Source organism: Moschus berezovskii, chromosome 12 (genome assembly GCF_049115385.1).
Source record: "Moschus berezovskii isolate FMDL1 chromosome 12, NW_MosBer_1.0, whole genome shotgun sequence".
In the NCBI taxonomy this organism is placed as follows: Eukaryota; Metazoa; Chordata; class Mammalia; order Artiodactyla; family Moschidae; genus Moschus; species Moschus berezovskii.
Window position 1 is genome coordinate 52,163,337 of NC_142471.1, and position 13,260 is coordinate 52,176,596.

Genomic DNA, 13,260 nt, shown 5'->3' on the forward strand with positions numbered 1-13,260 from the left:
ATTTCAGGATTTTGGGTACTAATGCACAGAGGCTGAATGAAGCCAAATGATAACACACATCCATTTTCTGGATGGGACTGTTCATGGAAAAAACAGGGGTCATGGTGGATGATAAAGAGGAAAACTGCTTCAGAAAGAAGATATGAGTGTATGCAGCCTTCCTAGAGGAGGTGGAGGAAAAGTACATCTTTCCAGGAACTTCCCAGTGAGACTCACATCTTATTCAGAGAAGAACAACAAACTTTTAGGTGACAAAGAAGGAGGAGGAGAAAGAGTGAGAGAAATGTAGTCAAGAAGAGGAGCTTAACAGCTGGGCCGGAGACTCTCTCACTTCAGAGACAGCACCATCTTGTGTGCAGAGATCAGAGCAGCAATTATCTCTTCCAAATGTTCCACTAAGATGATTAAATACACGAGAATCCAATTCCAAAAGCTCAAGTTGAACTGCACGTTCCCTTATTCTCTGTTTTAGGCCTGTGACCTCCTGTCCGATGAGGAGGAGGTTTCGTTCAGCCTTCCGAGCTTTTACCCAGTCATCAAGAGCTTTCCTTTTCAGAGTTAGAATCTGCCACTGATAAGAAAAAATCGTTCTTTCCAACTGTAATTCAAGATCTTGGAATCGTCTTCGGTAGGTCTCTAGCTCTTCAGTTGCAAGACCTACCAGGCCATCGGCTTCAGCATTTTGCACCTTATGCTGTAAGTCAAGATCTGTCTTGAAGGCTGATATTCCCAGATGGTCTATTTCCTTTTGGTGATGTGCTTCAGTCATATTATTTCCTTTAACGCCAGGATAATAATCTGGCCTTTCAATGGAGGCTTTTTTTGCCTGGCTAACTTTACGATGAGGTATCATCTGGGCTTTCTTCTCTTTTTTGACAATATTTTTGTAGAAGTGCTTTTTCTTTCTACTACGAATGTTTAAATGTTCCCTTGACATTGCAGCACCCTTCCATTTCTTCCTAGATCCTTTTGCATGGTCATCAACTTGGTCTCCATTCCCTTGTTCCTCTAATTCCAAGTTTTCCCCAATGTCTTTCCCTCCCAGGGAAGCTGCCTTTTCTTTAATCTTAAGCGAATCTTCCTGTAGAAACACCTGACTTTTCACACAGGCCGTAAAGTTCACTATGGAGAGCTTGAGTCTTTGTTCAGTTGCTGGTAGAAGATTTAAGGATGTTTTAGCTTCTTGTACCTGTGTTTCAACAGCTTTCTGTTCTTGGTATAGGCCCTGGATATCTCTTGCTGTCTCAGATATGGGCTGTTCTTGGTCTGAACATCGAGATTTTGCTTTTGTCCCACATCTTACCATAATACAAATGATGTTCCTTCTTACAGGTTTGGATGCATTCAAGTCATAAGCTAGTCCTGAGTTGTTATCTTCTTCCAAGTCAGCATGATACTGGCTAAGAATATTACTTTCTACTATGGCTAGTGCTAAACTGTTACTGGCAGGTACCTTGTCTCCCTGTACAGAAAACCTTTCCTTGAATGAGCACACAATTCTGTCTAAAAGCAAGAGAACTATAAACACTTGAACTATCACAGCATAATCAATCATCTCCCACCGATATCCAGGGACAGTGAGACTTGCTCTCATATCATCACAGGCTTCTGTTATTAAATACTCCAGCATCTTCTGTGTGTGACAATCGTACACATCCCCAGCAGAATGAAGTTCCTTCATAGTGGCCCAGCGAGACACAGAAGCATGTAGGGCCACCATGGCCAACTGGACCATACCACACCATGGAGATGAGTGCTCTGTGTTCTATGTGGAACCAAACCTGCACCAGGCAACTGGGGCAGACCATGCCTGCTGAAAGTGGGGGTAGGGAGGCCCAAAGCAATAGAGAACTCACACACCTTTTACCCTGCCATTGAACTTTCTTTCTTAAACTTCTCCTTATGTGGCCCCAATCCATTATGTACACTATTCTCTAGTACAGAAAACCCCTCCTTCCATATAAAATGGGGCATACCCCTGTTTTATAACCACTCTTTCTCACTTGAGTGGCCCCAGCACACAAGACAGGGCTTGGCCATGACACTCAGGGTTCCACATGTGAAAGAATCCATGAATGAGCATTTGAATGAAGGAAGGAAGAACAAAGCCATCCTTTGCCTTCTTGAAAAGTAACAACACTCTGTTGACTAGCAGCAGACAGTCCATTAGGATAGTTTGATTCTGGTGGATATAGATTAGCAGAGCATTACAACTGAAAAGGTTTAACAAACTTTTAACATTAGGCCACCATGGTACAGGCATCAGAGTTCAGTTTTGGACTACAAGGAAACCTCAGATTTCTTTGAAAGATAAAATACTGCAGTAGAGGTCATTTCTCCAAGCTTATTTTTTAATTAGAAAGTAGTACTGTGGTGCTGGAGAAGACTCTTGAGAGTCCCTTGTACTGCAAGGAGATCCAACCAGTCCATTCTAAAGGAGATCAATCCTGGGTGTTCATTGGAAGGACTGATGCTAAAGCTGAAACTCCAGTACTTTGGCCACCTCATGCAAAGAGCTGACTCACTGGAAAAGACTCTGATGCTGGGAAGGATTGGGGCCGGGAGGAGAAGGGGACGACAGAGAATGAGATGGCTGGATGGCATCACTGACTCGATGGACATGAGTTTGAGTGAACTCTGGGAGTGATGGACAGGGGGCCTGGCGTGCTGTGATTCATGGGGTCGCAAATAGTCGGACACGACTGAGCGACTGAACTGAACTGAACAGAACCCAATTTAAAGCAAGACCAGTAACTTCCTGGAAAATCCAGAGATGTGCTAAATCATCTTTGCATACAAAAAAACACCAAATAAAACACTGTAAAGTTTTTTAGGAAATACAAACAATGAAAATAGTAACAATTCATAAGATGAGCCTATATTCATGCTTTATTCATGAAAACAGAGAACCCCATGTACAGATGTGGAAACTGAAGCTCAGTGAGGAGAGCAGCATCGCTGCCGAAACCCTCACCTTGACCTCCTGTGATTCTCGGGACCGGATGACCCCCCTAGCTTGGGAGGCAGGCACTTCCTCTCTGCCAACTCCAGCCCCTGCTCCCCACACATCAAATAAGATGCTATGGTCATTTTCCCCTTTTCACAGTGATGGTTCCTGTTTGCTTTCTCTCCAGCAAAGTATGGCCATTCTGGTTTCCTCATGTTCAATGTCTTAAAAACTAATATTTTATTAATTTTATTATTTCAGCTATAAATGAATGGTAGTGACTGTGTATCAATAAATTTTTTTACTGAAACATGTAGTGGTCTGGACTTGGTCCCAGAGCCTGTGATTTTCTAACCCATGATTGAGAACAACTCTAATCAAAATATTAGATTCCCAAGAAAGATTGAAGAATGATTTCCACCACTACAAAACTGTTGGAAATTTCAAAGTCTCATCAGTTCTAATTATAAGTGTTTTTTAAAGTCCAAAGAGACTAACATTAGTATATATTTATCGATTTAAGTTGTCTAAGATGATATGTGAATTAACAAAAAGAGCTAGAACTAAAATTTAGAAATCCTATTGCATAGTTCTTGGGTGTTTATAAGTATGCTTGCAGAAAAGAAAATTTTTCTCAAGTTAAAAAAGCTAATTCTCTTTGTGAGTTTTGGAGAGTGTTTTTCATTAGAATTTTAAAATCACATGAGCTATAGAAATATGCTTATATCATAAAGAACATTTCTGTTTTCTTCTTTATCTTCATAATAGTGTTTTACAAAAGAAAACATGACTCTATTGTCATACTTGGTTTCATTTAATTATCATAATTATTATCATCATCATTATTATCACTCTGATGATGAAGACATCATTCCAGTTGCCTTAACAACCTCATTCATGGTGACATTTTTTTTCTCAAGACAGCAGAGGGCGCTCCTCTATTTAAGATACTGCATTATCCACCAGGAAAACTGTTTCAAGATGTTTATGGAATAGCAAGAAATATATTTCAATAAAATTACTGTCTTTATGGTTTTCTTCAGTTTGCGGGTTTCAAAGGATATCATTTCCTGAATGTAAGTATCATTAGTATTCCTACCCACCCAATCATCCTTTAAAATGTAATATAAGCTACAGATCTGCTAAGAAAAGTTATCTACTCAGATTAAAAAAAAAAAAAATGATGAAGAATTTAAGGAGACACCAAAAATGTTGGAATTTTTCCAAATTATGCCCAATAATTTTGCAGAGCCAGTTTTAACAAAACATTTTCTTATGGAAAATTTCAATCATAAAAAGTAGACAAAATGATAAACATATAACGCTTAATTCTTCTCCACACCAACCACCTCTCCACAACACACAGTGAAAGATCTTGAACTCAGTTCTAGTCATCATGTCAATCCTGCCACAAATTTTGTATGTATCTACAAATGATAAGGCTATATGAATGATGGGGCTTCTCTCATAGTTCAGTGGGTAAAGAATCTGCCTGCAGTGCAGAAACTCAAGTTGGATTCCTGGGTGGGAAAGATCCCCTGAAGAAGGAAATGGCAACCCACTCCAGTATTCTTACCTGGAGAATCCCATTGACAGAGGAGCCTGGCAGGCTACAGTCCATGGGATAGCAATAGTCTGACATGACTTAGTGACTGCTGCTGCTGCTGCTGCTGCTAAGTTGCTTCAGTTGTGTCCAACTCTGTGTGACCCCATAGATGGCAGCCCACCAGGCTCCCCCATCCCTGGGATTCTCCAGGCAAGAACACTGGAGTGGGTTGCCATTTCCTTCTCCAATGCATGAAAGTGAAAAGTGAAAGTGAAGCTCAGTATCATCATAAATGGTAAGAACTTAAAAACCATTAAAAAAAAAAAAAAAGCAAAAAACAGTACCATTATCATGTCTTAAAAGACGAACAATAATTCCTTAATATTGTCAAACATCATTTTTCACAAATTTTTACACTGACTGGTTCAATGAGTCTATACTAAGATGTATATACTGCATTTGATTATTATGTCTTTGAGTCACTTTTAATTTATAGCTCACTTCTCTTTTTTTTCCTGTTAGTTTTTTAAATTAATTTATTTTAATTGGAGGATAATTGCTTTACCATATTGTGATTTTTTATTAAATTAAATTTATCTTGTTGATCTTGTTACTCAAAGTGTGGTCCATGGATCAGCAGCATTGACACCTCCCAAGAGCTTATTATAAATAAGAAGACTATCCCAAACTACTATATCAGAATTTATATTTTAACAAGATCTTGGACAATTTATACATATGTTAAGGGCTTCCTTTGTGGCTGAGATGGTAAAAAATCCCCCTGCAATGCAGGATACCCAGGTTTGATCCCTGGGTTGGGAAGATCCCCTGGAGAAGAGCGTGGCAACCCACTCTAGTATTCTTACCTGGAGAATCCCCATGGATAAAGGAGCCTGGCAGGCTACATTCCATGGAGTTGCAAAGAGTCGGACACAACTGTGCCACTAAGCACATACATACATGTTAAAGTTTATGAAGTACTTCTGTAGTTTCTTATATTATAGATTACAGTGTTTTACAATTCTGTGATGCCATTTAGTATGCTCCTCGGCACCTGAATTTTTTGTTAACTGCAATTAAATCTGGAAGATCTATCCTACTGAATTTTAATTTCTTGACAGGACTCCTTCCTAAGTTTTGTGTATTTTACTGAGAGGATCATAATGTTCAATTTTGTCACTTTTTGTGTTAGCTGCCACTGATCATTGTTTCTTGCCTATTTAAGGATTTACAAAATAATGTGCCAATTTTATCATCCCTACTTTTATCAACTGAGATAATTTTCTAAAGAGAAAAATTTTCTGCATCTACTATTTTATTGATCTAAAATTTGTACAGGAAATGTAAGTTAAGTAGCACTCTCCCTTTCCCCACCTTTTTTTTAATCGGTTTTTAGAATATCACATTAGTGCTCAAGCATGTTCCAAACATGTCCAAAATAGATGTTGTTTTGAAGTATATGAACTCATAGAATTTTAAAAACTGTATTTGATTATTTAATTCATCAAATGTTACTATTATTGATTATTCAGTTATTTTGTTAATTATTCAGTTGTTATTATTATTGATTCTCAATTTGTCCCAATTTTTGCTATTTAGATACACTTCATGGAAGGCAATGGCAAGCCACTCTGGTACTCTTGCCTGGAAAATGCCATGGATGGAGGAGCCTGGTGGGCTACAGTCCATGGGGTCGCTAAGGGTCTGACACAACTGAGCGACTTCACTTTCACTTTTCACTTTCACACATTGGAGAAGGAAATGGCAACCCATTCCAGTGTTCTTGCCTGGAGAATCCCGGGGACGGGGGAGCCTGGTGGGCTGCCGTCTATGGGGTCGCACAGAGTCAGACACGACTGAAGTGACTTAGCAGCAGTAGCATGGTGTCTCCTGATCCCTTTTGACATGACCATGATCTCAATATTTTTTGATAGCTTTCCTTGCTTCCTATCACAAAATATTCCATGCTCATTTTGTATATTCCCTGTTCTAGTCATGAAATCAACCATTTTTCCAAGGACTCTCAGTTTGATTCAGTAGAAAATGGTATTTGAAGATCAGAATCTATGCACTAATGGTGCCCATGGCTACTAAATATAGTCATTGGTTATTATTTCTAGGATGTTTTACTGGACAGTACAAATAAATGCACATTTATAAGAACATCTGGTGTTTAAGGGAATAATTTCAAATTTAAATTTATTATACAGAATTTTTGGTAACTTCTATAGTTATACTTTCTGTTATGAAAAAGTTATACTTCTTTATACCTTTTTTAATTATGAAAAATCTTAATAATGAATTAATATTATATTAACATAATTATTCATAGTTCTACTATACTTGTGAAATAGTATTAGAATAACAATACAAAATTATGACTACTGATATAATTATCAAAAACAACTTTAAGTTTTTCTAATTTGTTTTAAAGTTATTTTGTTCTTAGAACATATCCCACTAAAAATGTACAAATTATTGTACTTTAATCTGAAATAAGTCCCATTTTTTTCAGTTAAGCCACCAACTGAACACAGGTTTATTTATTTCATTTTGTTCTTTATTTTTAGGAATACTTTAGTTCTTTCTTATATCTGTAGATAATTTTCACTATTCCAAAGTCAAATAGTGAAATAAGATAGATTCTGAGGAGTGTAACTGTGAAGAATTATTCTTTAAAAATTATACTTGGGTTGATTTCACAATATAGAACAACAGCCAGGTTAGGTCCAAAGTGTACATGTTCCAGGGCAAAATGCAGCCAAAATAGGAAACCTGGGCTTTTTTCATGCTCCTGAAAATGAGATGCAGGACAATTAAATTATTTTCAACAACATACCTTAATTATTTCAGAAAGTACTTGTGTATGTAACTTATAGTCTTTTGCTAAGCTGTAAAAAAATCATGGCACATACTGTGAACAATTCTACCACATTGCTGGGGAATTAGTTCATGAGGGGAAGAAAGGCAACTCTATATTTTGTGTATTATACATTATGAATATATCATATATGATTACTTCATCTCTCTAATTATTCTTTTTATCTTCAATAAAATGAGAAATTCGAATCAGATGATCTTTTAAATCCTTTCAGCAGTGAAATTCTTCTCTATTTTAAATGTGGTAGGCAGTTTCCAAAGACAGCCACCATCACTGCCTTCCCTCCCTGTAGGAACATACTGCTCCTCACATTGAAATGAATCTAATTCCCTACTCTTTGAATCTGAGCTGACCTTAGTGACTTCTTTGGCCTATAGAATAAGGAAAAAGTCAGCGTCTAGTAATTCCCAGGATGAGTCAAAAGAAACCTCACAGCTACAGCCTGTGTCTCTTGAAACACTAGTAAGGAAGAAGCCAATCTCTAACTGAGAAATCCAGCGACTACCCTGCTGTGAGGAAGCCCAAGCAAGCTTCATGGAGCAAATACATGGAGAAAAAGAAATGGTCAGCCAGCCTTCATCTGTTCCTTTCATCTCAGCTTAGGCATCAGACATGTGAGTTAAAAAGCCTAATTATCTATCAGGTTTAGTCAGATCTTCAGATGACTCCAATTTCAACTGTCATCTGACTCCAACCACATGAGAGACTCCAAGCAAGAATTTTCCAACTGATCCCAATCAACCACTAGAAACACAAAAAATACTAATAAAGTGTTGCTTTAAGCACCAATTCTTAGGATGAAATTGGCACAACAGTAGACAAGCAAAATAACATGATAATTGCTATAAGATAAAGAAGTCAAAATGCATAAAAGAAGACAAGGCTAATATTTACTGTGAGGAATAAGGACTATTTCTCAGCAGAAATAAATAGAGAAGATATTTAAGTCTTGAGGTAAGAAAACACCTTGAGGAATACATGGGGACAAAAGTATATACAGGGTATTTGGCAAAGGCTTACTAGCAAAAAACTTTTTATATAAAATTTGAAAATATGTGATTATTTCTTATTTCATTTAATAAAAACCAAGAACATACCAAAAAATTAAAACTAAATGAAAGAAAAATATAGTCAAATTGCACACTTATTTCCTTAAGGTGGGTCTGATTTTAACTAAAGAATAGCATGTATTGAGTGGAGAGCACTGACCACATAACTTTCACATAGTTTTTAAACTCATGCTGTTTCTCTCAGCCCTTCCCATTCACATGAGCCAGAACTGGAAATAGGCCTTGAGTGCTGGTATTCTAGTTTCAAATGCTTAGAATCCAGGTAAATTGATATACATTGCTCATATTTTGGAAAAAATCACTGTCTGATTAAGCTCCATGTGAAATTATTCCATCTGTGCCTGGACTAGCACATGAGAGAAAACTTTAGTTATCAACTTCTGTTTTGCTTTTATCAGTATACCATGCATATTTTTCTTGACATTAGATGTTATTTTGAAAAATGATTTCTATTGGCTAAATATGATCCCATCTCTGTGCCTTTATCACATATAACCATTCCCCCATAGATGGGTATTTAAGTTATGACCTTTTCTTTTTTTATAATTTGTGAGTACCATCCATATATGGTGGTATGGTCACTCATCTAGAGGCAGACATCCTGATGGAGTGTAAATTTAAGTGTGCCTTAGGAAGCATTACTACAAACAAAGCTGTTGGAGGTGATGGAATTTCAGTTGAGTTATCTCAAATCCTGAAAGATGATGCTGTGAAAGTGCTACACCCAATATGCTGGCAAGTTTGGAAAATTCAGCAGTGGCCACAGGACTGGGAAAGGTCAGTTTTCAGTCCAATTCCAAAGAACAGTAATGCCAAAGAATGTGCAAGCTACTGTATAATTGCACCCATTTCACATACAACAAAGGCAATACTCATAATCCTTCAACAATTCATGCAAGATGGGCACAATAAAGGACAGAAATGGTATGGACCTACCAGAAGCAGAAGATATTAAGAAGAGGTGGTAGGAATACACAGAAGAACTATACAAAAAGATCTTAGTGACCCAGAAAATCATGATGGTGTGATCACTCACCTAGAGCCAGACATCTTGGAGTGCAAAGTCAGGTGAGCCTTAGAAGTATCGCTATGAGCAAAACTAGTGGTGGTGATGGAATTCCAGCTGAGCTATTTCAAATTCTAAAAGATGATGCTTTGAAAGTGCTGCACTCAATCTGCCAGCAAATTTGGAAAACTCAGCAGTGGCCACAGGACTGGAAAAGGTCAGTTTTCATTCCAATTCCAAAGTAGGGTAATGCCAAAGAATGTTCAAACTACCACACAATTGCATTCATTTCATATGCTAGCAAAGTACTATTCAACATTCTCCAAGTTAGTCTTCAACAGTACATGAACCAGAACTTCCAGATATTCAAAGCTGGATTTAGAAAAGGCAGAGGAACCAGAGATAAAATTACCAACAACCAGTGGATCATAGAAAAGCAAGAGAATTCCAGAAAAACATCTATTTCTGCTTCATTGACTACGCTAAAGCCTTTGACTGTGTGGATCACCACAAACTCTGGAAATTTTTTAAAGATATGGGAATACAGACCACCTTGCCTGCCTCCTGAGTTACCTGTACGCAGGTCAAGAAGCAACAGTTAGAACCAGACATGGAATAATGGACTATTTCCAAAGTGGAAAAGGAGTACATCAAGGCTGTATATTGTCACCCTGCTTATTTAACTTATATGCAGAGTACATCATACAAAGTGCAAGACTGGATGAAGCACAAACTGGAATCAAGATTCCTAGAAGAAATATCAATAACCTCAGGTATGCAGATGACATCACCCTTATTGCAGAAAGCGAAGAGGAACTAAAGAGTCTCTTGATGAAGGTAAAACAGGAGAGTGCAAAGGCTGGCTTAAAACTCAACATTCAAAAAACTAAGATCATGGCATCTAGTCCCAACACTTAATGACAAATAGGTGGGGAAAAAAGTGGAAATAGTGACAGATTTTATTTTATTGGGCTCTAAAATCACTGCAGATGGTGACTGCAGCCATGAAATCTAAAGACATTTGCTCCTTGGAAGGAAAGCTGTGACAAACCTAGACGGCATTGCTGAGAAAAATCTCTTAAGTCTAGGATATGGTTCTTCCAGTAGTCAGGTATAGATATGAGAGTTGAATGATAAAGAAGGTTGAGCGCTAAAGAATTGATACTTTCAAACTGTGGTGTTGGAGAAGACTCCAGAGTCCCTTGGACAACAAGGAGATCAAACCAGTCAGTCCTAAAGGAAATCAACCCTGAATATTCATTGGAAGGACTGATGCGGAAGCTGAAGCTCCAATACTCTTGCCACCTGAATTGAAGAGCCAGCTCACTGAAAAAGACCGTGATACTGGGAAAGAACAAGGGCAGGAGCAGAAGGAGGCGACAGATGAGATGGTTAGATAGCATCACGGACTCAATGGAGATGAGTCTGAGCAAACTCCAGGAAATAGAGAAGGACAGGGAAGCCTGGCATGCTGCAGTCCATGGAGTCACTAAAAATAGAACATGACTTAATGCCTGAACAACAACAACAAACCTTACAGTAAACAAGTTGGCACATTGATGATCTTTGCCTTAGAAAATTAATAGACGATCTTAATGCACCTTTTAATCTTCAGTGTCTATGAAAATAAATAAAAGACACAAAGTAATAAAATTGGCTATAGTTGAGGATAGTCAGCAACTAAAAACACAAGGCCACTCTCCTTTCCCTCTAATCATTATTTCTCTTCCACCTGGTTCCAGACACAGTACTATATATCTTAAAATAAGAAATACCTTTGAAAATGCTGAATTTTAAAAGTTCCAAATGATGGAGTTTACAATCTGGAGTTAAACTTTGTAGTAATTACCCTGAAATGCTTTAGTACTCAGTGTTCTCAGAACTACTGGCTACACTGGAAACCTAAATCTCTCTCTGTCTTTATATATATATATATATATATATACACACACACACATATGAAACAAAACATTTAGGTAAAATTTTCTAAATAATTATAGGCCACACACTAGCCTTAGTAGTCTCAAAATTGATTCTGATAATTATATATTTGTCACCCTCTGTTTTATTTCCAGATCCCTAACCCAGGGAACTTTCCTCTGTGTGTGTGTGTGTTTTCTTCCTTTCCTTTTTTTTCTCCTATGCAGTAATTTTTTCAGAAATTGTCTTCATTTCTATCATTCTTCACTATATGCAATTTTCAGGTCTATTCTATATGGCAATAAAAGTACTTCATGCAAATTAAAAAAATAAAGTTCTTTGTTAAGAGTTCCTCAAGATATAAATTCAAAGGAATGGTACAGCTGGTGATTTTAGGCTTTAGACAGATCAATTGGAACAGATGATCTGGAGCCACTTGGTATTCAGATCACATCACGAAGAGAGGACAAACTTTGCAAAAGCAAAAATGTTTCATGCCCTTAGAGCTGTAAAAGAAATGATTCTTAGGACTTACTTTCATCAGTGGTCCACGATTTCCAAGATCACCTGGAGCTAGGCATTCAAATGCTCTAGCACTCACTCTCCAGTTTTTCTTCAGGAGATATCTGGAGATAGAAATTCCAGTTTTACCAATTTCATATTATTATCTTTATTTGCTAATAGAAAGTAATGTTAGGGGGTCTAAGTGACTTCCCAAGTTCACAAATTAGTAAGCAACAGAAGTGAACTTGAAGACAGTCCAGTCTGGCTCCAGAGCATGAACTCAGAAATTCTCTAAACACTTGGTTCCAGGCTCCTCAATCATTGCCCAATGTGCTAGGCACATTAATTTCTGGTGCTTATTTGCTCAGTCTTGTCTGACTCTTTGTGACCCCATGGACTGTAGCCCCCCAGGCTTCTCTGTCCATGGGATTCTCCAGGCAAGTTACTGGAGTGGGTTGCATGCCCTTCTCCAGGGGATCTTCCCAACCCAGGGATTGAACCCAGGTTTCTCGCATTGCAGGCAGATTCTTTACTGTCTGAGCCACCAGGGAAGCCCAAGAATACTGGAGTGGGTAGCCTATTCCTTCTCCAGGGGATCTTCCCAACCCAAGAATCAAACCGGGGTCTCCTGCATTGCAGGCAGATTCTTTACCAGCCAAGCTACCAGGGAAACCCCAAAATATTCAGTCCACAGAATTCTCCAGTCCAGAATACTGGAGCGGGTTGCCATGCTCTTCTCCAGGGGATCTTCCCAACCCAGGGATCAAACCCAGGTCTCCCAAATTGCAGGTGGATTCTTTACCATCTGAGCCACCCACACTCAAAATTAAAATCACTAATTTAGAATCTGTTCTTATTGCTGCTTTGTTAAAATAAATATAAATTGGTGAATTAGTTGACAGTTTTTCAAGTCTTAGATATTTTTCAGTATTTGAAATATTTAAAATACATTTAGAACTCAACATTTGAAATGAAAAATAAAAATCAATCATTATCAGTAGTGTACATCAAATGTACACCAAATGTTACTTACTTTTATATGCTAGAAAAAGTAATCTTGAATTACCAACATGAAATTGAAAGAAGTTGAAAGGAGCCTTATAGAACAAATGACATCGTCAACAACAACAATCTAATCTACTAGTTATGTTCCACAGTATTTTTTTAAGTATCTTTATCCATTGCTATAATAAAATTTATATCACTCTAAAATATAAACCTCCATTATTATAGTACCATAAAATAGAAACTTTTAAAGTGTTTTAAAATTAGTCAAAAAGCCAAAACTTGTCTTATCATTTACTTTTCATTCAGTATGCTCTAAAAGTAATTAAAGGCAACTTTTTTATTAGTATATACAATCATCATTATCTATTTGCATCAGTA

The 13,260-nt window shown here is 37.5% G+C and overlaps 1 protein-coding gene across 1 annotated transcript; it reads right to left on the minus strand.

The window, feature by feature from the left end:
* Positions 1-289: 289 nt before the first annotated feature.
* On the minus strand, positions 290-1,735 carry LOC148775996 (melanoma inhibitory activity protein 2-like). The gene has a single exon (XM_088841972.1). The coding sequence runs from the start codon at positions 1,733-1,735 to the stop codon at positions 290-292; it is 1,446 nt and encodes a 481-aa protein (XP_088698098.1).
* Positions 1,736-13,260: the final 11,525 nt, after the last annotated feature.